Consider the following 24,420-nt stretch of genomic DNA (forward strand, 5'->3'; position numbering starts at 1 on the left):
CCTCCCTAATTCCTCGATTAGATTCCAGTCTGTAACTCACTCCCGGGTATCTGTTATTCTATATATAAACCACCCGAACCGCTCGATTAGATTCCAGTCTGTAACTCACTCCCGGGTATCTGTTATTCTATATCTAAACCACCCCGAACCCCTCGATTAGATTCCAGAATGGAACTCACTCCCGGGTATCTGTCATTCTATATATAAACACCCCCGAACCCTCGATTAGATTCCAGTCTGTAACTCACTCCCAAGTATCTGTTATTCTATATATCAACCACCCTGAACCCCTCAATTAGATTCAAGTCTGAAACTCACTCCCAGGTATCTGTTATTCTGTATGTAAACCTGCCCGAACCCCTTGATTAGATTCCAGCCTGTAACTCACTCCCAGGTATCTGTTATTCTACATATAAACCACCCGAACTCCTCGATTAGATTCCAGTCTGTAACTCACTCCCAGGTATCTGTTATTCTATATATAAACCACCCGAACCCCTCGATTAGATTCCATTCTCTAACTCACTCCCGGGTATCTGTTATTCTATATATAAACCACCCTGAACCCCTCGATTAGATTCCAGTCTGTAACTCACTCCCAGGTATCTGTTATTCTATATATAAACCACCCGAACCCCTCGATTAGATTCCAGTCTGTAACTCACTACCGGGTATCTGTTATTCTACATATAAACCATCCCATACTCCTCGATTAGATTCCAGTCTGTAACTCACACCCGGGTATCTGTTATTCTCTACATAAACCACCCGAACCCCTCAATTAGATTCCAGTCAGTCACTCGCTCCCAAGTATCTGTTATTCTGCTTATAAACCTCCCTGAACCCCTCGATTAGATTCAAGTCTGTAACTCACTCCCAGGTATCTGTTATTCTAAATGTAAACCTGCCCGAACCCCTCGATTAGATTCCAGCCTGTAACTCACTCCCGGGTATCTGTTATTCTTTATATAAACCCCCCGAACTCCTCGATTAGATTCCAGCCTGTAACTCACTCCTGGGTATCTGTTATTCTGTATATAAACCACCCGAACCCCTCGATTAGATTCCAGTCTGTAACTCACTCCCGGGTATCTGTTATTCTATATATAAACCTCCCTAATTCCTCGATTAGATTCCAGTCTGTAACTCACTCCCGGGTATCTGTTATTCTATATATAAACCTCCCTAATTCCTCGATTAGATTCCAGTCTGTAACTCACTCCCGGGTATCTGTTATTCTATATATAAACCACCCGAACCGCTCGATTAGATTCCAGTCTGTAACTCACTCCCGGGTATCTGTTATTCTATATCTAAACCACCCCGAACCCCTCGATTAGATTCCAGAATGGAACTCACTCCCGGGTATTTTTTATTCTATATATAAACCCCCCGAACTCCTCGATTAGATTCCAGCCTGTAACTCACTCCTGGGTATCTGTTATTCTGTATATATATCACCCTCCCCTAATTCCTCGATTAGATTCCAGTTTGTAACTCACTCCCGGGTATCTGTTATTCTACATATAAACCTCCCTAATTCCTCGATTAGATTCCAGTTTGTAACTCACTCCCGGGTATCTGTTATTCTATATATAAACGTCCCTAATTCCTCGATTAGATTCCAGTCTGTAACTCACTCCTGGGTATCTGTTATTCTATATATAAACCACACGAACCCCTCGATTAGATTCCAGTCTGTAACTCGCTCCCGGGTATCTGTTATTCTATATATAAACCACCCGAACCCCTCGATTAGATTCCAGTCTGTAACTCACTCCCGGGTATCTGTTATTCTAAATGTAAACCTGCCCGAACCCCTCGATTAGATTCCAGTCTGTAACTCACTCCCGGGTATCTGTTATTCTTTATATAAACCCCCCGAACTCCTCGATTAGATTCCAGCCTGTAACTCACTCCTGGGTATCTGTTATTCTGTATATATATCACCCTCCCCTAATTCCTCGATTAGATTCCAGTTTGTAACTCACTCCCGGGTATCTGTTATTCTACATATAAACCACCCGAACTCCTTGATTAGATTCCAGTCTGTAACTCACTCCCGGGTATCTGTTATTCTATATGTAAACCCCCCCCGAACACCTCGATTAGATTCCAGTCTGTAACGCACTCCAGGGTATCTGTTATTCTATATATAAACCACCCCGAACCCCTCGATTAGATTTCAGCCTGTAACTCACTCCCGGGTATCTGTTATTCTATATATAAGCCACCCTGAACCCCCTGATTAGATTCCAGTCTGTAACTCACTCCCAGGTATCTGTTATTCTATCCATAAAACACCCCGAACCCCTCAATTAGATTCCAGTCTCTAACTCGCTCCCAAGTATCTGTTATTCTATATATAAGCCACCCTGAACCCCCTGATTAGATTCCAGTCTGTAACTCACTCCCGGGTATCTGTTATACTATATATAAACCCCCCGAACCCCTCGATTAGATTCCAGCCTGTAACTCACTGCTGGGTATCTGTTATTCTATATAGAAACCCACCCCGAACACCTCAATTAGATTCCAGTCTGTAACTCACTCCCGGGTATCTGTTATTCTACATATAAACACCCCGAACCCCCTGATTAGATTCCAGTCTGTAACTCAATCCCAGGTATCTGTTATTCTATATGTAAACCCCCCGAACTCCTCAATTAGATTCCAGTTTGTAACTCGCTCCCGGGTATCTGTTATTCTATATATAAACCCCCCAAACTCCTCGATTAGATTTCAGTCTGAAACTCACTCCCGGGTATCTGATATTCTGTATATAAACCACCCAAACTCCTCGATTAGATTCCAGTTTGTAACTCACTCCCGCATATCTGTTATTCTATATATAAACCACCCCGAACACCACAATTAGATTCCAGTCTGTAACTCACTCCCGGGTATCTGTTATTCTACATGTAAACACCCCGAACCCCTTGATTGGATTCCAGTCTGGAACTCACTCCCGGGTATCTGTTATTCGATATATAAATCCCCCCCGAACCCCTCGATTAGATTCCAGTCTGTAACTCACTCCCAGGTATCTGTTATGCTATGCGTAAACCCCCCAAACGCCTCGATTAGGTTCCAGTTTGTAACTCGCTCCCGGGTATCGGTTATTCTATATATAAACCCCCCCCGAACCCCTCGATTAGATTCTAGTCTGTAACTCACTCCCGGGTATCTGTTATTCTATATATAAACCACCCGAACCCCTCGATTAGATTCCAGTCTGTAACTCACTCCCGGGTATCTGTTATTCTATATATAAACCCCACCGAACCCCTCGATTAGATTCCAGTCTGTAACTCACTCCCAGGTATCTGTTATGCTATGCGTAAACCCCCCAAACGCCTCGATTAGATTCCAGTCTGTAATTCACTCCCGGGTATCTGTTATTCTATATATAAACCCCACGAACTCCTCAATTAGATTCCAGTCTGTAACTCGCTCCCGGGTATCTGTTATTCTATATATAAACCCCCCCGAACCCCTCGATTAGATTCTAGTCTGTAACTCACTCCCGGGTATCTGTTATTCTATATATAAACCCCCCTGAACCACTCGATTAGATTCCAGTCTGTAACTCACTCCCGGGTATCTGTTATTCTATATATAAAACCCCCCCCGAACCCCTTGATTAGATTCCAGCCTGTAACTCACTCCCGGGTATCTGTTATTCTCTATATAAACCTCCCCGAAACCCTCGATGAGATTCCAGCCTGTAACTCACTCCTGGGTCTCTGTTATTCTATATATAAACACCCCCGAACCCCTCGATTAGATTCCAGTCTGTAACTCACTCCCGGGTATCTGTTATTATATATATAAACCTCCCCTAATTCCTCGATTAGATTCCAGTCTGTAACTCACTCCCGGGTATCTGTTATTCTATATATTAACCCCTCCAAACCCCTCAATTAGATTCCAGCCTGTAACTCAAACCCGGGTATCTGTTATTCTATATATAAACCCCTCCGAACCCCTCGATTAGATTCCAGCCTGTAACTCAAACCCGGGTATCTGTCATTCTATATATAAACCACCCGAACCCCTCAATTAGATTTCAGTCTGTAACTCACTCCCGTGTATCTGTTATTCTACATGTAAACACCCCGAACCCCTCGATTAGATTCCAGTCTGTAACTCACCCCCGGGTATCTGTTATTCTATATATAAACCCCCCCGAACCCCTCGATTAGATTCCAGTCTGTAACTCACTCCCGGGTATCTGTTATTCTATATATAAAACACCTGCACCCCTCGATTAGATTCCAGTCTGTAACTCACTCCCAGGTATCTGTTATTCTACATATAAACCCCCCGAACCCCTCGATTAGATTCCAGTCTGTAACTCACTGCCGGGTATCTGTTATTCTATATATAAACCACCCGAACCCCTCGATTAGATTCCAGTCTGTAACTCACTCCCGGGTATCTGTTATTCTATATATAAACCACCATAAACTCCTCGATTAGATTCCAGTCTGTAACTCACTCCCGGGTATCTGTTATTCTATACATAAAACACCCCCGAACTCCTCGATTAGATTCCAGTCTGTAACTCACTCCCGGGTATCTGTTATTCTATATATAAACCACCATAAACTCCTCGATTAGATTCCAGTCTGTAACTCACTCCCGGGTATCTATTAATCTATATATAAACCACCTGCACCCCTCGATTAGATTCCAGTCTGTAACTCACTCCCGGGTATCTGTTATTCTACATATAAACCACCCGAACCCCTCGATTAGATTCCAGTCTGTAACTCACTCCCAGGTATCTGTTATTCTATATATAAACCACCCGAACCCCTCGATTAGATTCCAGTCTGTAACTCACTCCCGGGTATCTGTTATTCTATATATAAACCACCCTGAACCCCTCGATTAGATTCCAGTCTGTAACTCACTCCCAGGTATCTGTTATTCTATCTCTAAACCACCCGAACCCCTCGATTAGATTCAATTCTGTAACTCACTCCCGGGTATCTGTTATTGTACATATAAACCACCCGAACCCCTCGATTAGATTCCAGTCTGTAACTCACTCCCAGTTATCTGTTATTCTCTCTAAACCACCCTGATCCCCTCGATTAGATTCCAGTCTGTAACTCACTCCCGGGTATCTGTTATTCTCGAAATAAACCACCCGAATCCCTCGATTAGGTTCCAGTCTGTAACTCACTCCCGGGTATCTGTTATTCTATATATAAACCACCCGAACCCCTCGATTAGATTCCAGTCTGTAACTCACTCCCGGGTATCTGTTATTCTATATATAAACCACCCGAACCCCTCGATTAGATTCCAGTCTGTAACTCACTCCCGGGTATCTGTCATTCTATATATAAACACCCCCGAACCCCTCGATTAGATTCCAGTCTGTAACTCACTCCCGGGTATCTGTTATTCTATATATAAACACCCCCGAACCCCTCGATTAGATTCCAGCCTGTAACTCACTCCCGGGTATCTGTCATTCTATATATAAACACCCCCGAACCCCTCGATTAGATTCCAGTCTGTAACTCACTCCCAAGTATCTGTTATTCTATATATCAACCACCCTGAACCCCTCAATTAGATTCAAGTCTGAAACTCACTCCCAGGTATCTGTTATTCTGTATGTAAACCTGCCCGAACCCCTTGATTAGATTCCAGCCTGTAACTCACTCCCAGGTATCTGTTATTCTACATATAAACCACCCGAACTCCTCGATTAGATTCCAGTCTGTAACTCACTCCCAGGTATCTGTTATTCTATATATAAACCACCCGAACCCCTCGATTAGATTCCATTCTCTAACTCACTCCCGGGTATCTGTTATTCTATATATAAACCACCCTGAACCCCTCGATTAGATTCCAGTCTGTAAATCACTCCCAGGTATCTGTTATTCTATATATAAACCACCCGAACCCCTCGATTAGATTCCAGTCTGTAACTCACTACCGGGTATCTGTTATTCTACATATAAACCATCCCATACTCCTCGATTAGATTCCAGTCTGTAACTCACTCCCAGGTATCTGTTATTCTATATATAAACCACCCTGATCCCCTCGATTAGATTCCAGTCTGTAACACACACCCGGGTATCTGTTATTCTCTACATAAACCACCCGAACCCCTCGATTAGATTCCAGTCTGTAACTCACACCCGGGTATCTGTTATTCTCTACATAAACCACCCGAACCCCTCAATTAGATTCCAGTCAGTCACTCGCTCCCAAGTATCTGTTATTCTGCATATAAACCTCCCTGAACCCCTCGATTAGATTCCAGTCTGTAACTCACTCCCGGGTATCTGTTATTCTTTATATAAACCCCCCGAACTCCTCGATTAGATTCCAGCCTGTAACTCACTCCTGGGTATCTGTTATTCTGTATATAAACCACCCGAACCCCTCGATTAGATTCCAGTCTGTAACTCACTCCCGGGTATCTGTTATTCTATATATAAACCTCCCTAATTCCTCGATTAGATTCCAGTCTGTAACTCACTCCCGGGTATCTGTTATTCTATATATAAACCTCCCTAATTCCTCGATTAGATTCCAGTCTGTAACTCACTCCCGGGTATCTGTTATTCTATATATAAACCACCCGAACCGCTCGATTAGATTCCAGTCTGTAACTCACTCCCGGGTATCTGTTATTCTATATCTAAACCACCCCGAACCCCTCGATTAGATTCCAGAATGGAACTCACTCCCGGGTATCTGTCATTCTATATATAAACACCCCCGAACCCTCGATTAGATTCCAGTCTGTAACTCACTCCCAAGTATCTGTTATTCTATATATCAACCACCCTGAACCCCTCAATTAGATTCAAGTCTGAAACTCACTCCCAGGTATCTGTTATTCTGTATGTAAACCTGCCCGAACCCCTTGATTAGATTCCAGCCTGTAACTCACTCCCAGGTATCTGTTATTCTACATATAAACCACCCGAACTCCTCGATTAGATTCCAGTCTGTAACTCACTCCCAGGTATCTGTTATTCTATATATAAACCACCCGAACCCCTCGATTAGATTCCATTCTCTAACTCACTCCCGGGTATCTGTTATTCTATATATAAACCACCCTGAACCCCTCGATTAGATTCCAGTCTGTAACTCACTCCCAGGTATCTGTTATTCTATATATAAACCACCCGAACCCCTCGATTAGATTCCAGTCTGTAACTCACTACCGGGTATCTGTTATTCTACATATAAACCATCCCATACTCCTCGATTAGATTCCAGTCTGTAACTCACACCCGGGTATCTGTTATTCTCTACATAAACCACCCGAACCCCTCAATTAGATTCCAGTCAGTCACTCGCTCCCAAGTATCTGTTATTCTGCTTATAAACCTCCCTGAACCCCTCGATTAGATTCAAGTCTGTAACTCACTCCCAGGTATCTGTTATTCTAAATGTAAACCTGCCCGAACCCCTCGATTAGATTCCAGCCTGTAACTCACTCCCGGGTATCTGTTATTCTTTATATAAACCCCCCGAACTCCTCGATTAGATTCCAGCCTGTAACTCACTCCTGGGTATCTGTTATTCTGTATATAAACCACCCGAACCCCTCGATTAGATTCCAGTCTGTAACTCACTCCCGGGTATCTGTTATTCTATATATAAACCTCCCTAATTCCTCGATTAGATTCCAGTCTGTAACTCACTCCCGGGTATCTGTTATTCTATATATAAACCTCCCTAATTCCTCGATTAGATTCCAGTCTGTAACTCACTCCCGGGTATCTGTTATTCTATATATAAACCACCCGAACCGCTCGATTAGATTCCAGTCTGTAACTCACTCCCGGGTATCTGTTATTCTATATCTAAACCACCCCGAACCCCTCGATTAGATTCCAGAATGGAACTCACTCCCGGGTATTTTTTATTCTATATATAAACCCCCCGAACTCCTCGATTAGATTCCAGCCTGTAACTCACTCCTGGGTATCTGTTATTCTGTATATATATCACCCTCCCCTAATTCCTCGATTAGATTCCAGTTTGTAACTCACTCCCGGGTATCTGTTATTCTACATATAAACCTCCCTAATTCCTCGATTAGATTCCAGTTTGTAACTCACTCCCGGGTATCTGTTATTCTATATATAAACGTCCCTAATTCCTCGATTAGATTCCAGTCTGTAACTCACTCCTGGGTATCTGTTATTCTATATATAAACCACACGAACCCCTCGATTAGATTCCAGTCTGTAACTCGCTCCCGGGTATCTGTTATTCTATATATAAACCACCCGAACCCCTCGATTAGATTCCAGTCTGTAACTCACTCCCGGGTATCTGTTATTCTAAATGTAAACCTGCCCGAACCCCTCGATTAGATTCCAGTCTGTAACTCACTCCCGGGTATCTGTTATTCTTTATATAAACCCCCCGAACTCCTCGATTAGATTCCAGCCTGTAACTCACTCCTGGGTATCTGTTATTCTGTATATATATCACCCTCCCCTAATTCCTCGATTAGATTCCAGTTTGTAACTCACTCCCGGGTATCTGTTATTCTACATATAAACCACCCGAACTCCTTGATTAGATTCCAGTTTGTAACTCACTCCCGGGTATCTGTTATTCTACATATAAACCACCCGAACTCCTCGATTAGATTCCAGTCTGTAACTCACTCCTGGGTATCTGTTATTCTATATATAAACCACCCGAACCGCTCGATTAGATTCCAGTCTGTAACTCACTCCCGGGTATCTGTTATTCTATATATAAACCACCCGAACCCCTCGATTAGATTCCAGTCTGTAACTCACTCCCGGGTATCTGTTATTCTATATCTAAACCACCCCGAACCCCTCGATTAGATTCCAGTCTGTAACTCACTCCCGGGTATCTGTTATTCTATATATAAACCACCCGAACCCCTCGATTAGATTCCAGTCTGTAACTCACTCCCGGGTATCTGTTATTCTGTATATGAACCACCCCGAACCCCTCGATTAGATTCCAGTCTGTAACTCACTCCTGGGTATCTGTTATTCTATATATAAACCCCCCCGAACCCCTCGATTAGATTCCAGCCTGTATCTCACTCCCGGGTATCTGTTATTCTATATATAAACCACCCCAAACCCCTCAGTTAGATTCCAATCTGTAACTCACTCCCGGGTATCTGTTATTCTATATATAAACCACCCGAACCCCTCGATTAGATTCCAGTCTGTAACTCACTCCCGGGTATCTGTTATTCTGTATATGAACCACCCGAACGCCTCGATTAGATTCCAGTCTGTAACTCACTCCTGGGTATCTGTTATTCTATATATAAACCCCCCCGAACCCCTCGATTAGATTCCAGCCTGTATCTCACTCCCGGGTATCTGTTATTCTATATATAAACCCCCCTGAACGCCTCGATTAGATTCCAGCCTGTAACTATCATGGTTTTTATTGGGAGCGTTAGGGGACTAGAGTGACGGGATCTGATGGGAGAGGTAGGGCAGTAGAAAATGATATTCTATAAACAATTCACCAAGTTGATATTTTTCCTGCAAAGCATTCCCTCTGGAGCAGTGGCAAATCCCAGAGGCTGAGCACCTTCGAAGCCACTCAAATATAATTGTGCTCTTGTTTGTTAAATGCCAAAGAAGTACTTGGAGATCTGCCAGTTATGAGCTTTATTTATATAAGCAGAGAGGACCAGCTGCTGTTGAGTTAGACTCAACAACCCATCAGGATTGTCCTAGTGTCTCGAGGAATGAGAGATTAATCTCCGGGACACTGCTGTGAACCGTGAGGCAAATCATAGGGGCAATTTTTAAAAGATGGTCCAGGGTCCATGCCTAACCTCCTGAACTGGGCCTTACTGACGGGCCCAGGCCTAACCCCTGGGACGAGGCCTTAGCTCCAGGACCAGTCCTGAGCTCCGGGACCAGGCCTAATCTCATGAACTAGGCCTTAACTCCAGGAGCAAGCCTAACCTCCAGGAGCAGGCACAACCTCCTGAACTAGGCCTTAGTGCCAGGAGCAGGCCTAACCTCCTCAATTAGGCCTTACCTCCGGGACCAGGCCTCAGCTGTGGGCCTAAGCATCTGAACTAGGCCTTGCCAATGGGATCAGGCCTCCCCTCCAGTGCTTAGCCTTCACTCTGGGACCAGGCTTCACCTCCGGAAACAGGCCTGCAGATTGGCAGAGGCAGAATGCATGCTATCGAGGGATGGTGGAGAGGGAGAACGAGAGGGGGAATTGAGTGGGAGATGGTGGAGAGAGGAGGTAGGGCGGGGAAAACCTGTGTGTTCTGCGGCAGCAATTTCAGTGCAACTTTTTCTCAGGAGAACATGGGCCTCAGCATCCCTGCAATTGGGGAGGGTGACGTTTGACTGCTTGCTACACAGCACCCATTAGTGGGAGAGCCGCTGCAGTGATGGCCTCCACAGCCAAATAGCCGGCAGCCAATTGACTCTTTATTAGAGGTCGGCTTCAGGACAGGAATGGGAGGAGGCTCTAATTAAGAAGCTGTTTTGATATTTAGATGGCATTGAGCCAAGGGGTGAGGCTGGGAGGTCTCCGCCTTCACTTCCTGGGTCCCTCCCGGAGAGTGGGCGTTTGGGGTTTAGTCACTGCCGGTGGGACGAAGGCCCCAGTGGACCAGCCCAGGCCTGCGACTGGTGTTGCTGCTCATTTCATTCATTACCGAACTGGGAGCCACCCAGATTCTCCCAAAGGCAACCTGTGACTCATCCCAACGATTCACCTGACACTCAGAGAGGTGCAGTGCACACGCCCTGCCCCGCGGAGCAGAGAGAGAGAGAGAGACGTAGAGAAAGGCTGCAGCTCAGGGAGTGCTGCTCTGCTGGAGGTGCCGTCTTTCGGGATGAGACGATAAACCCGAGGCCCCCTCCCCACGCCCCCCGTCTGCCCCCTCGCTGGATGTAAAAGATCCCATGGCTGCTATTGGAAGGAGAGCAGGGGTTGGGTTCTCTCTGTGTCCTGAGGCCCAGTATTTATCATTCAACCCGCATCACCAAAAAAAACCAGATGATCTGGGACATTGTTGCTGTCTGTGGGATCTTGCTGTGCGCCAATTGGCACTTCATACGTGCGCACTGAAGAGTCTCTGATTGTGCTGCAGGGTCATAGAACGGTTACAGCACAGGAGATGGCCATTCGGCCCATCGAGTCTGTGCTGGCTCTCGGCAAGAGCACGATAACGAGCCCCACGCCCTCCCCCTTTTCCCCGCAGCCCCCGCAAATTTTTTTCCTCTTCCGGTGTTTATCCGATTCCCCCCTTGGGAATGCCTCGGTTGACCCCGCCTCCGCCACACTCTCGGGCAGTGCGTTCCACATCCCAACCACTCGTCCCGTGAAAGTGTGTTTCCTTTTGCCACCTCTGCTTCCTTAAATCTGTGCCCTCCGGTTCTCGACCTTTCCACCAATGGCGAACAGTCTCTCCCTATCTCCTCTGTCCAGACCCCTCACAATTTTGAACACCTCTATCAAATCTCCTCTCAACCTTCTCGTCTCTAAGGAGAACAGCCCCAGATTCTCCAATCTATCCATGTAACTGAAATTCCTCATTCCTGGAAACATTCTTGTGAATCTTTTCTGTACTCTCTCCAACGTCCTCACATCTTTCCTAAAATGCGGTGCCCAGAACTGGACACAATTCTCCAACTGAGGCCGAACTAGTGTCTTATACATGTTAAACGTAACCTCCTCGCTCTTGTACTCTGTGCCCCTATTAATAAAGTCCAGGATACGGTATGCTTTATTACCTGCTCTCTCAACCTGTCCTGCCACCTTCAATGACTTATCCACATGTACACCGAGCTCTCACTGCTCCTGCACCCCCTTTAGAATTGTACCCTTTATTCTATATTGTCTCTCCATGTTCTTCCTACCAAAATGCATCACTTCACATTTCTCTGCATTAAACTTCATCTGCCACCTGCCTGCCCATTCCACCAACTTGTCTATGTCCTTTTTGAAGTCCATTACTAACATTTCCGCTGAGATTTAGAACAGTGGCAGGTGCCAACCTCGTTTCCCGTGCCCCTTTGTACTGCTGTCCTTGAGTGGCAGAGTGACCCTGGACTGAGTGACCCATCGCACTGCGCCCTGTTGGCCAGCCCCTGATCTGTGCCAATGGTGCCACCGTGGGACCAGGCCCAACTGCTCGGGCCCCGGCTGCGCGATCCCATTGGTGGCTCAGTTGCTGTGCGCGCCGTGCCGACCACAATCGAAGCAGCTTATCGCGTAGGTCGGTGGCAAGGTCACGACCCGCAGTTATTGTTTGTCACAGCGGGCTGCATTTCTATAGCGCCCTTCAGCCCCACCCCCCCCCCCAGGACGTCCCAAAGTGCCTCACAGCCAATGAAGTACTTTTTTTGAAGTGTGGTCACTGTTGTAACATAGGAAATGCAGCAGACAATTTGCGCACAGCAAGATCCCACAAACAAGAATTTAGATCATCACATTTCAGTGATGTTAGTTGAGGGACAAATATTGGCCCCAGGACACCAGGGAGAACTCCCCCCCCACTCACTCCCCCCGACTCACTCCCCCAGTCTTCTTCCAATAGTGGTCATGGGATCTTTCACATCCAAATGGGGCCTTGGATTAATGTCTCCGTCGACAGTGTGGCACTCCCTCAAGACTGTTAGTTGTATATTAATTGCGTTTAATTGTATGCAGGTGAGGGGCATTAACTCGGGATTCACTTGAGCCCCAAAAAACAGACACAGGCAGAAACTGTGGTCATCAGGTTAGGTGGTGCACTGGCACTGGGGGTGTCGGCCTGGATTATGGGCTCAAGTCTCTGGAGTGGAGCTTGATCCCACAACCTTCTGACTCGGAGGTGAAGAGCTACCCACTGAGCCACATGGATAACAACAACAACTTATATTTATATAACACCTTTAACATAATAAAACATTCCGAGGCCCTTCACAGGAGCAAAGTATGAGCCCGAGCCACGTAAGAAGATGTTAGGGACAGGCGACCAAAAGCTCGCTCAAAGGGGTCCGTTTTTAAGGAGCGTCTTAAAGGAGGAGAGAGAGAGGCGGAGAGGTTTTTATGAACAACAGCGTTTTGGATGAGCTCAAGTTAAGGGGGGGGGGGGGGAGACCAGCCAGGAGTGTACTGGAATAGTCAAGTCTAGAGGTATCAGAGGCATGAATGAGGGTTTCAGCAGCAGATGAGCTGAGACAGGGGCGGAGCCGGGTGATGGTACCAAATAAGAACAGGGAGGGGAGCGGTGTTGTCTTTGATCGCTCACTAATGACCCCTGCTGATGGACGGAGTGATTACACTGGGTGGGAATGGGGGGCCTAGACCCAATCTCCAACTTCCTGGTTAGCCTGAGTTCACACAGTGGGGAATACTGGAGGATACATGATACTTGAGGAGTCAATTCCCAGTCAGAGGGCACGGGCTCCCTCACTCACTGACTCAGTATCAGTCACACACCCCCCCACCCCCCCAAGACTGTCCGAAGCATCAATAATGAGGCAGAACAGATGCCCAGTGTCCCCACTAACCGCTGAACTCACCTCATCGATGGCACTACCTCCCTAACAGCACTGTGGGTGTACCTGCACCACACGGACCACAGCGGTTCAAGAAGGCAGCTCGCCACCACCTTCTCGAGGGGCAATTAGGGACGGGCGACAAATGCCAGGCCCTTGCCAGTGACGCCCACATCCCGCCTCCCAGGAGATATGGGGGTAGTAACGACAGGGCACCAGCTGATTGGCTCAGTACCCAGTTGGCACAGGGCAAGCAGACGAGGGAAGTCCCTGCTGTATTCACTGGGCTTCCCAGTGTCCACATTCACCCCCCCCCCGGCAAACGCCCTCACCAGCGATGGCCTCCACAGTCGAGAAGCCACAGACTCACACAGAAAAATGCCCACTTGACCAGACTGTACACATACCTCATCGCGGACACCCCCCCACCTCCACCACCTCCCCCCCCCCCCTCACTAACACCATCAGGGGGAGGAAGACATTGAAACAAGGAGCAAAAACAACTGGGTGAAGTTGCAAACCATTCATGAGCTTGAAGGCATGAAAAGAAATAGATCAAGCTCACCAATTTTAAGTTCATGTTTGACTGTGCAGCTCTCCTCCTCCGTGCTGTCCTCCATGGCTTTTGTTTGGTTTTATTTTTTAGTAGAAAAGGCTATTCAAAAATGTTGTAAAAAAAATTCAGGGCAGAATATTTGGATGACAACCTCAGTCTCTGAATGGTACATGTATTGCAATGGAGACAGAATCCTTTGAAAACATGTTTAAAGGGGGTGGGTTTTTTTCTGGGGGGGGGGAGTGGGGGTAGAAGATGGGGGGCGGATCACTTGTCAATTTCAGGCTCCAAGGTTGGCGATTTCTGGTCAATTTCACATTCTCCCCCCCACCCTCCCTCCCTAACTCCCCGTTGCTTCTCCCGTCAATTTCGGGTCAAGTGTTGCAGACTCCTGGTCAAGATACAATGTTGCAGATTTCCTGTCAATTTCGGATACAATGTTGCAGATTTCCCCCCACCCTCGTCAGTTTCAGATACAATGTTGCGGGTTTCCTCCTGTCAATCTCCGATACAATGTTGCAGATTTCTCCTGTCAATTTCCGATACAATGTTGCCGATTTCTCCTTGTCAATTTCCGATACAATGTTGCAGGTTTCTCCTGTCAATTTCCGATACAATGTTGCGCGGTTTTCTACTCAGTTTCATTCGCTTCCACCTCGGAGGGAGACAGGGGCTGTTAAAAAAAAAGTGCCCCCTCACCTGCAGCCCCCCCAAAAACACAGACACAAATAAACTTGGGAGGTAGGGGGGTGTCCGCCTGGGTCGTTTCTGCTCAACCACCAGGAAACCCCCCGCCTCTTTCACTCTCTTTTAGAACATAGTTCTTTTTCTGGCAAATATTTGATGGGGGGCGGGGGGTTCTCTCCCCCCTTCTCCATAAACTTCTCTGCTGTCCTTATTTCTCTCTCTCTGTCTCTGGGTTGTTTTACTTCTCCCTCGTTTGCCCTTTTTTTTGGCGGCTCTTCTGTCTTCTTCCGGGAATGTCCAAGGTTTCGGGTTACAAAATGGGTAGAGAGAGAAAAAAAATGCGAAGCTTGTTAATGTCACAGACCAGCACCAGTACGGAGGCCGCAAGAGCCCAGGGCTGACGATTCACTGTTTGCAATGCTTCCTGCCTCCATTGCAAATAGGTCTTGTCACCCAAAGAGACTTGAGATTACAACCCTGTGCATTGGCATGCTTAGTCCCGGGGCAAGTGAAGGAATGAATTGCATTATAACCAGAACAGGGAGGGGCTGGTGCAATGAGACAGGAACTGTGCCCCCTCCCCTCCAGAACAGGAGGCCATTCAGCCCCTCTAGGCTGCTCCCCATTCTATCAATGGCCATTCAGCCCCTCTAGGCTGCTCCCCCATTCTATCAATGGCCATTCAGCCCCTCTAGGCTGCTCCCCCATTCTATCAATGGCCATTCAGCCCCTCTAGGCTGCTCCCCCATTCTATCAATGGCCATTCTGCCCCTCAGCTCCTGACCCACCCTGTCTCCATGCAGAGATTTTCACAGCCCTAACCCAACACCAATCTCAGTCTCGGCAGTGTCAATTGTGGAGGGTGCGTGTCAGCTGTCGATGACACACGGGGCCTGACAGAATCTGCCTCCCATGGGGGAGAAGGCAGGGAGGGGTCGCTCCCCGAGGCCTCTGCTGCACGGTTAGCGGCTGCCCACGGTGTCAGATGCTGAGTCTGGTCGCCGCGAACCAGTCACAACAGTTACAGAACAGGCCCCGACTCTGCTCACGGGACAGAAAGACACGGGGCGCAAAGTCGGGGGTGTTGGGGGAAGTGGGCGGAACAGGAAAGTGTCAGGAAGTTCTCCCCACACGGGAGAGGGCTCAAAATGTGGAACCCGCTCTCTGTGTGTAGGCGATCGGGCGTAAAAGACAGACTGTGCATTTCTGTAGCGCCTTTCACCGGCTCAGGGGTGTCCCAAAGCGCCTCCCAGCCAATGAAGTGCTTTTCCAAGTCTGGTCGTAAAAGCAGGCGGCTCATTTGTGCACAGCAAGATCCCACCAGCAGCAACCCAGATCGTGGGTTGAGGGATAAATATTGGCCCAAGAGAACTCCCCCCCCCGCCCCACCCCCGCCAACCTCCCCGCCCCCGCCCCGGACCCCAAGCTCATCTTCCAATAGTAGCTGTGGGATCTTTTACATCCACCCGAGAGGGGCAGTCGGGGCCTCGGTTTAACCTTTCATCTGAAAGACGGCACCTCCGACCGTGCGGCACTCCCTCGGTTGGATTTTTCTGTGCTCGGGTCTCCAGAGGGGGCCCACGGTTTCCCGTCCCGGGGTGGGGGGGGGGGGGGGGGAAAGGCGGCTGCCCATTGAGTCATTCAAAGCACTGGGATCAGAGATGTGTACGATGAGCAGGGGTGCCAGCCTGGGCAGCTAAGATGCCAAGGTGACATGCAAGGCCCCAGGAAAGACATCTGTCGGCCCAAGGCCCGCACACAGACCAATAAACTGCAGAGTGGACCCAGATCATTTAAAATCAAACGCCGGTACTTTATCCCATGAACACTGAGCTTGGGACAGACGCTAAGATCAACTCACTCACCCTCAGGAACCAGGGCACTGCAGCCTTGCCCTCTGCGTTCTGCAGGGCACCACATGCGGCAGTGCGCTGACGTAACGAGGCCGGGAGTGGGGATGTGAAGTGACAGATTGAGCTCGTTCTGAACTCACGAAATTCAGATGCAAAGCAACAACTCAAACCTGCTCATTTCGTCAAATAATTTTATTCATTCGATATATTATAGAAGCTTTTCAGCACTCCCCCCCCCCCCCACCCCCTCCCCCCGCCTAATCCCCTCATCGGCTGGGTTATCTCCCAGATCGATCCCGGTGTTTAACAAAAGCAGATTATTCGCTCCTATCTTGCGATTTAAAAATTCTCCTCTTCGTTTTCTCTCTCTCTCTCCTCCTCCTTTAAGATGCTCCTTAAAACCGACCTCTTTGACCGAGCTTTTGATTGCCTGTGACTAATATCCTGTCCTTGACGAACCCTCTGTTATTCCCGATTTTTTTCCAAGCTCGTGGGTGGTCCTTGCATAAATCGAGGATGGAAATGGAAGGCTATTTGATATTCCAGAGGCCAACAGTGCTCTTTACGAAACTGGACATATCGAACTGCTAAACACGGTTAAAAATCCCATTCAGTCTCTGCAAGTGAGCATCACCAACAAAGTCAGCAATTACTGCCCATCCCCTCCTTCAATTGGTGGGATTGGTTGGGGAATGGGTGCCAGGGCATGACCAGGTGGCAGCTGAAATCCGGCCATTCTGCAGGTGCGAGCCGGGGCAGTAAGAAACGGACCAGCTATTCGACTGCATGGGGCTTCGCATCCGGCCTGAAACCCAACCTCCCCGCCCTCCCCCACACGGATTTTCAGCTCGTGGGGTGCTTGGCTGGATAAAGATGAGGAGTGGGAGGCCCTTCGTGTCTCAAAGACGGACTGTCCCTTGAAATCTCGGTGCTGTCCCCCTGCAGACGCCGGGTTTTATTGGCAACAATCGGTTTCCAATGCGCGGAACGGAACGGAACATCCGCTCAAACTCAGCAAAGTCAAAAATAATTAATAACACAAAATGAATAAATTAAATTCATTAAAACCATCGGAAATGCAGCAGGTTTCGACAGCTAACTGTGCTAGCTGGCCTCCCTGTGGCGTTGCTCATCGCTCATCTCCAGATCGCGTGCGGGACGTCTCGCTGCTCCGCACGTCCTGGTCCCTTTAAGACTGCTGCTCCGCACGTCCTGGCCCCTTTAAGACTGCTGCTCTGACGGGTGCCCACAGCCCCAAAACCCATTCTTATCCTCACCCAACCCCACTTCAATCAGCAGCAGATTCACAGACACCCTCTGCTGTCTCGCCCACCAGGCCCCTCTCGTGGCTTGGGCCAGCTGGTCGACTGGGTGGGGCGTCGCAACTGCTCTCGAATCCCTCGCTGCCACGTGCCCAGGTTCCCAGCGCCCCCACACAAAGATGTAGGCAACTAGCCGGGGGAGAGGGGGGAGGGTCAAACCAGGCTGATTCCCCCTTCCCTGCTGCCTGTCGGCTGGTGGAGTGGGGGAGGGGGTGGTACCAAACTTGGCATGCCCGGAATACTTAAGGAGCCGGGTGGGAGCAGCAGTCGGGTGGGTAGGGGAGGGAGAGGGAGAGTAAAAGGATAAAACGGTGCCATCAGTCGCAGGTTTAAGCACCGCAGGGTAAAAGGCTGTGCCACCCGGGCAGAGTCTGAGAGCTGCTGACAATCGAAGGGGTTAAAAGAGTTGCCAGGAGGCCTGAATGGAGAACTGAGAGTCAGCTCTCTTCCTCTTTGGATTTGGATCCTGCAACAGAAGAGGGAAACTCACTTTAAAGCCGGATATGCAAAGATCACCCAGGCGCGCCCACTTTCAAATTCACTCCCCTTCCTCTCCGGGAGGCTGGGGCACCCACACAAGATGGAACTGGCAGGATATTGGTCCCAGGAGGGGCCAAGTTCGAATCCTGCACACGGGCAAACCAGCAGCTGAGATCATGCGAGGACCCCACCTCACTCCCGTACCCAGAGTGCAGGGTTAGATACAGAGTAAAGCTCCCTCTACACTGTCCCCATCAAACACTCCCAGGACAGGTACAGCACGGGGGTTAGATACAGAGTAAAGCTCCCTCTACACTGTCCCCATCAAACACTCCCAGGACAGGTACAGCACGGGGGTTAGATACAGAGTAAAGCTCCCTCTACACTGTCCACATCAAACACTCCCAGGACAGGTACAGCACGGGGCTTAGATACAGAGTAAAGCTCCCTCTACACTGTCCACATCAAACACTCCCAGGACAGGTACAGCACGGGGTTAGATACCTTCCGCGACTGGAGGGCACCGCAGGGACTGGAGTGCATCGTTGTCGCCGAGAATGGCATTTTAATTTGAGTTTTTTGTTTATTTATCTGGTTTTAATAAAGTTATTTTAAAACTGTAAATATGTACATAAGGGGGGCCTGAGGAATAAAGGCCCCCTCGATGTGGAAAATATAAAAGGGGCCTGGGGTATAAAGGTCACTTTGTGAAAAAAAAAAATGGGGGTTAGAAAAAAAACCGGGGTTAGATACAGAGTAAAGCTCCTTCTACACTGTCCCCATCAAACACTCCCAGGACAGGGACAGCACGGGGTTAGATACAGAGTAAAGCTCCCTCTACACTGTCTCCATCAAACACTCCCAGGACAGGGACAGCACGGGGGTTAGATACAGAGTAAAGCTCCCTCTACACTGTCACCATCAAACACTCCCAGGACAGGGACAGCACGGGGGTTAGATACAGAGTAAAGCTCCCTCTACACTGTCCCCATCAAACACTCCCAGGACAGGGACAGCACGGGGATTGGCTCCTCTCTGATTGGGAATACTGAGTGCTGAGTGCCTCAATGAGGTGTAGCTGACAGTGCTGCAGTCAGTTGCTGGAGGTGCTGCTGGAGAAGGAGAGCTGAGGAGGGAACTGCAAAAACCTTTCAACAACTTTTGCTGCAGAGGAGGAAAGACTTTGAAAAAGGCTGTATTTCGAGGTGGGTGTCGAGCACCAAGCTTTCATTTCATTTGGACTGTTGTGGGAGGTGACAGAGGCCAGAAGAACAAGGGGTGGGGGCTATACAATTCTGTAGGGAGCTGTGCAGTTGCACTAAAGTTGCAGGGAAGCTCCCTCCCCACCCCAATTGCCCAGCCTGAGTCAGCTGAAGCTGCCTGGCTAATAGAGACATAAGGATCGAACTAGAGCCTGGGCAGCTTTCGGCTGACCCAGGTGAAGACCCCTCCCACAACCAGAAGACCGAAAGACCAGAAGTGTTTACAGTGCTCTGAGTACCACCCTTTAAGGAGAAAAAAAAGCAAAGTCATCGCTTGCAGCCTGTCTTTCCCCTTTCCTGTATACCCTCAGCCTCTCCCCAAACCTCCAAGTTGGTTTCTTTGTTTGTTTGCTTGTTTGTTTGCTTGCTTACCTGCAAATTGGGGGTGGGTTTGGCTCTTGAGCCATGGCAAGCCCATCATCACCGGTGGCGGGGCCTTCTCATACCTATGCGGCTGTAGCCTCTGTGGCCACCCGTGTGACCCCGTCACCTTTTAAATTCATTACTTCAAGCCATGGGGTAAAGAGTTATCCCCACCCCAATATGTCTATAGAGGCCTGTGTAAAGGCAATGGCCGAGGTTGTCGGCCCCTCGGCCATTGTGGCAGCCTCAAAAATGTACGGGAAGGCTGTGTTCTTCCTGAAGACCGAGCGGGCCGTGTCCCTGGCCCTGAATAAAGGGCTCACTGTGGGTGGGACTTTCCTGCCGGTGGACCCTCTAGGGGCCACTGCGCAGCGGTTAATGTTATCAAACGTCCCGCCCTTTATTCCCAGTGAGCTCCTCCTTCCCCACCTGCACCACACGGGGGAGGTGAGGTCGGGGATCACCCCAGTCCAGCTTGGTCTTCGGGAGCACAGCCTCCAACATGTCTACTCCTTCCGCCGCCAGTTATTTATGCAGCTGGCGCGGGAGGAGGACACGGAGGGCCAATTTAATGTGGAGTTCCAGGGGACGGCCTACCGCGTCTTTTGGACCTCGGACGGGGTGCGGTGCCACGTCTGCAAGGGGGTGGGGCATGTTCGTAAGAACTGCCCCAACCTCCCGGCCGCCAGCTCCACCTCGACGGCCCAGGGTCCTCCCACTCCCCCCACACATCCAACAGTCAGTTCCGGAGGCTGTGGTTTTCACAGCCTCCAGCGGGGAGGGGAGTGCCCGTCCGAGTGGAAGGAAGACGCGGAGGCAAAAGAAACATCGAGAGGCGCGTCCCCTGGACACATTGAAACAACCCGAGCCTGAGCTCAGCCCAAAGCCCGTTCTCACGGAATCGACCTGTCCCAGGGCTGGGCTCAGGCCCAGGGTGACCAAAAAAAAGGAGGGTGCGGAGGCGGAGACCTCTGATGACATGGAGGTCTCTGAGCCTCTGCGCCCTAGTGCGAAAAAGAGGAGAAGGCACCCCTCCACAGAAATAACACAGGGCCCTGAGGCGCACGGCCCATCTGCTGGAGGGGAGCAGTCTCCTGTTTCGGGTCCCCAGGTTTCCCCTACCGCCACCACCAAGGGTACAAAGTCCAGGCAGGAGCACCCTATTCCTCAGGATGGAGGGGAGGGGAAGGCCCCCGGTACTTGAAGCCCCTCCTGAAGGAGTAAGTTGGGCCCTGCTTGTGGTGGGGGTGCCTGGGGACGCCGCCCATTCTGCCACTGCTACTGGCTCGGGTGCCCTGAGTGAAGGAGAGGGTGAGGCCCCAGAGGGTCGGCCCTCCCAGCCGGAGTCCACCACCAACCAGGAGACACCTGACCCGGTTATAACCGAGAATGCTGCCCCATCTGCTGGGCCTGTGGGTGCTGGCGGAGCGGCAGATGGCCTCCTCTCGCCGCCTCCGGTCTCGGCTCTGGCTGGATTTCCGGAGTCGGGAACTTCTGTCTCCCCTGGACCACTCATTGGCCTGGGGACGGAGGTGGAGGGGGGTCCTGAACTGCTGGCGCCCACAGGCTCCAGTTTCACAGTAGAACCCAGAGAGGACTCCTCCGCCATCGATCCTGGGGGTGGGATCATGACGGAGGCGGGACCAGTTGGCGCGGCCGGGACGTCTGCCCCACAGTGTGTGGTGGATGTGTCGGCCGCTGGCGGTGATGACCCGGAGGAGGATGGGGATTCGGTGTTGGGCACGGAGGATGACCTTGATTCCATCGCCAGTGAGGTGGTGGAGTCCCTCGTGCCTCCCACCGAATCTCCTCTCATCCCCACGGCGGAACTCCGGGATTTCCTCGCGGCTTGCAGGGGTTGCCGCAATAAAGTTCAGCTGGCCCTCGACCGTTGGTCGAATCTGGCGCTGATCATACAGTCCATCCGTGCCGCCCTTAAGATAGCGGGCAAGCGCTGCGGACGTGAAACTGGTTGAGAGGCACCGTTTTAATGTGTTCCTCAATGGGTTGCTGGGGGAGTGGAGGGCCAGGTGCACTTCCACTCCCTCCTCACAGTGAGCTGTTGGTGACGGGTTTCAAGTACCTTTGACATGAAGATAACCATAGCCAGCCTCAACATCAACGGCAGCAGAGGGGCTCACCGCAGATTTCACAATCTCTCAGTCCTTCGGGAAGGGAGATACGCGGTGAGGAAACCCACACCGTTCCGGGAGACGAAGCCACCAGGCTCCTGGAGTGGCAGGGTGGGGTCTACATGAGTCACCTCACCCCTATTTCTAGTGGGGTGGCTATCTTGTTGGCCCCGACTTTTCAGCCGGAGATCTTGGGGGTCAAGGAGCTAGTGCCGGGCCGCTTGCTCCACCTCGCCGTTCGCCTGGGTAGCGTGCCGCTCCACTTTGTGAACGTGTACGCGCCCAGGCCCAGCGCGTTGCAAGCGCGCTTCTTTGAAGAAGTGTCCGCTCTCTTGAGCTCCATCGATAGCGGCGAGTGCATCATCCTCGGGGGGGATTTTAACTGCACCCTCGAGGTGGGGGATCGCTCCGGTCCCCAGCACGGCCAAGCGTCGGTGGAGAAGTTGAGGGGACTGATCAGCTCCCTTAACTTGGTGGACGTCTGGCGGAATCTCCATCCCGACTCCAGCGCCTTCACGTGGAGGTCTGGAGGAGGGGGGTCGCGAATCGACCGCCACTACATTTCGCAGACGTACGTCTCCCGCGTCTCGGCGGCCTCCATGCGGCTGGTGCCGTGCTCGGACCACCGCCTGGTGTGGGCGGAGTTCACTCCGCTCCGCGGGCGGGCGGGGTCCGCATACTGGCACTTTAACAACCGGCTGCTGGAGGACGTGCAATTTCGGGACTCGTTCTGTCGATTCTGGGCCGACTGGAGAAGGAAGCAGGGGGGCTTCCCCTCCTTGAGGCTATGGTGGGATGTGGGCAAGACTCACATCCGCGTCTTCTGTCAGGAGTACGCGAAGGGGTCGACCAAGAGGCGGGAAGCCGAGATCGGGCGCCTTGAGAGGGAGGTGCTCAACTTGGAATCCCGCCTCGGTCATGCCGTCGCGGACCCAGCCCTGTGGCAGGTGTACAAAGAGAAGAAGGGCGCGCTGAGGGACCTGCAGCTCATAGCGTCCCGAGGCGCGTACGTGAGGTCGCGGATCCAGATCCTGGAAGATTTGGACCGCGCCTCTCCCTTCTTCTACTCGCTGGAAAAATGGCGGGGGGTCCGTAAGCAGCTCGTTGAGCTGCTGGCCGACGACGGATCCTCCATCACGGATCCAGAGGGAATGGGCCTCCTGGTCCGGACTTATTACAGTGCGTTGTTCTCTCCGGATCCGTCCAGCGAGGATGCGCGCAGAATTTTGTGGGAGGACCTGCCGCAGGTCAGCCCGGAGGGCGCCGAAGGATTGGAGGCTCCGCTCTCGAGGGGCAAATCCCCAGGGCTGGATGGGTTGACCGTGGAGTTCCTCAGGGCGTTCTGGGACGTCCTGGGGGACGATTACGCGCGGGTCCTGGGGGAAAGCCTGGCGACCGGGAAGATGCCCCTCTCGTGGCGCAGGGCGGTCATCGTCCTGCTGCCGAAGAGGGGCGATCTCCGCCTGCTTAAAAACTGGCGTCCGGTCTCCCTCCTCAGCACGGATTATAAGATCTTTGCCCGGGCTATGTCTACCCGCCTGGGCTCCGTGCTGGCCCACATGATCCACCCCGACCAGTCCTACACGGTCCCGGGCCGGTCCATCCAGGACAACATCCACCTGGTCCGGGACCTGATCCATCTTTCCCAGAGGACTGGTCAGTCGGTCGCCTTTCTCTCCCTCGATCAGGAGAAGGCGTTCGACAGGGTGGATCACGATTACCTTTTCGGGACTCTGCGCGCTTTCGGAATCGGGCCGCATTTCGTGGCCTGGGTCCGACTTTTATACGCCGCCGCAGAGTGTCTAGTCAAAGTTAACGGGTCCTTGACGGCGCCCCTTCGCTTTGGGAGAGGAGTGCGTCAGGGATGCCCCATGTCCGGCCAATTGTATACCATCTGCGTGGAGCCCTTCCTGTGACTGCTTCGCAGGAGGTTGACGGGATTGGCTCTGCGCGAGCCGGCCATGCGGGTCGTCCTCTCGGCTTACGCCGACGACGTGCTCCTCGCAATCACAGATCCCGTTGACTTGCGGAGGATGCGTGACTGCCAGCAGACCTTTTCTGCCGTGTCCTCCGCGAGGATCAAATGGGAGAAATGTTCCGGACTCCTGGTTGGTCAGTGGCGGGTGGACTCCCTGCCGGAGGAGATTACACCTTTTGCGTGGAGCACCACGCACCTCCTCTATCTGGGAGTCCACCTTAGCCCCGCTGAGGAAGCCTGGCCGGCAAACTGGCAGGAGTTGGA

General features: G+C 50.7%; 1 protein-coding gene and 1 pseudogene across 1 annotated transcript in view; both read right to left on the bottom strand.

Moving 5' to 3' along the window:
• Window positions 1-15,244, bottom strand: part of LOC137355997 (ribosomal protein S6 kinase alpha-5-like) — a 29,134-nt pseudogene extending 13,890 nt beyond the window's left edge.
• Window positions 15,245-16,875: 1,631 nt separating this feature from the next.
• LOC137356017 (girdin-like) overlaps window positions 16,876-24,420 on the bottom strand; it is a 39,806-nt gene continuing 32,261 nt past the window's right edge. Inside the window, exon 18 of the mRNA XM_068021719.1 lies at window positions 16,876-18,407. Coding sequence (XP_067877820.1) covers window positions 18,379-18,407 — 29 coding nt within the window. The 3' untranslated portion in view covers window positions 16,876-18,378. The remainder of the gene's footprint in view (window positions 18,408-24,420) is intronic.

This window comes from Heterodontus francisci, chromosome 44 (genome assembly GCF_036365525.1).
Source record: "Heterodontus francisci isolate sHetFra1 chromosome 44, sHetFra1.hap1, whole genome shotgun sequence".
Taxonomy (NCBI): Eukaryota; Metazoa; Chordata; class Chondrichthyes; order Heterodontiformes; family Heterodontidae; genus Heterodontus; species Heterodontus francisci.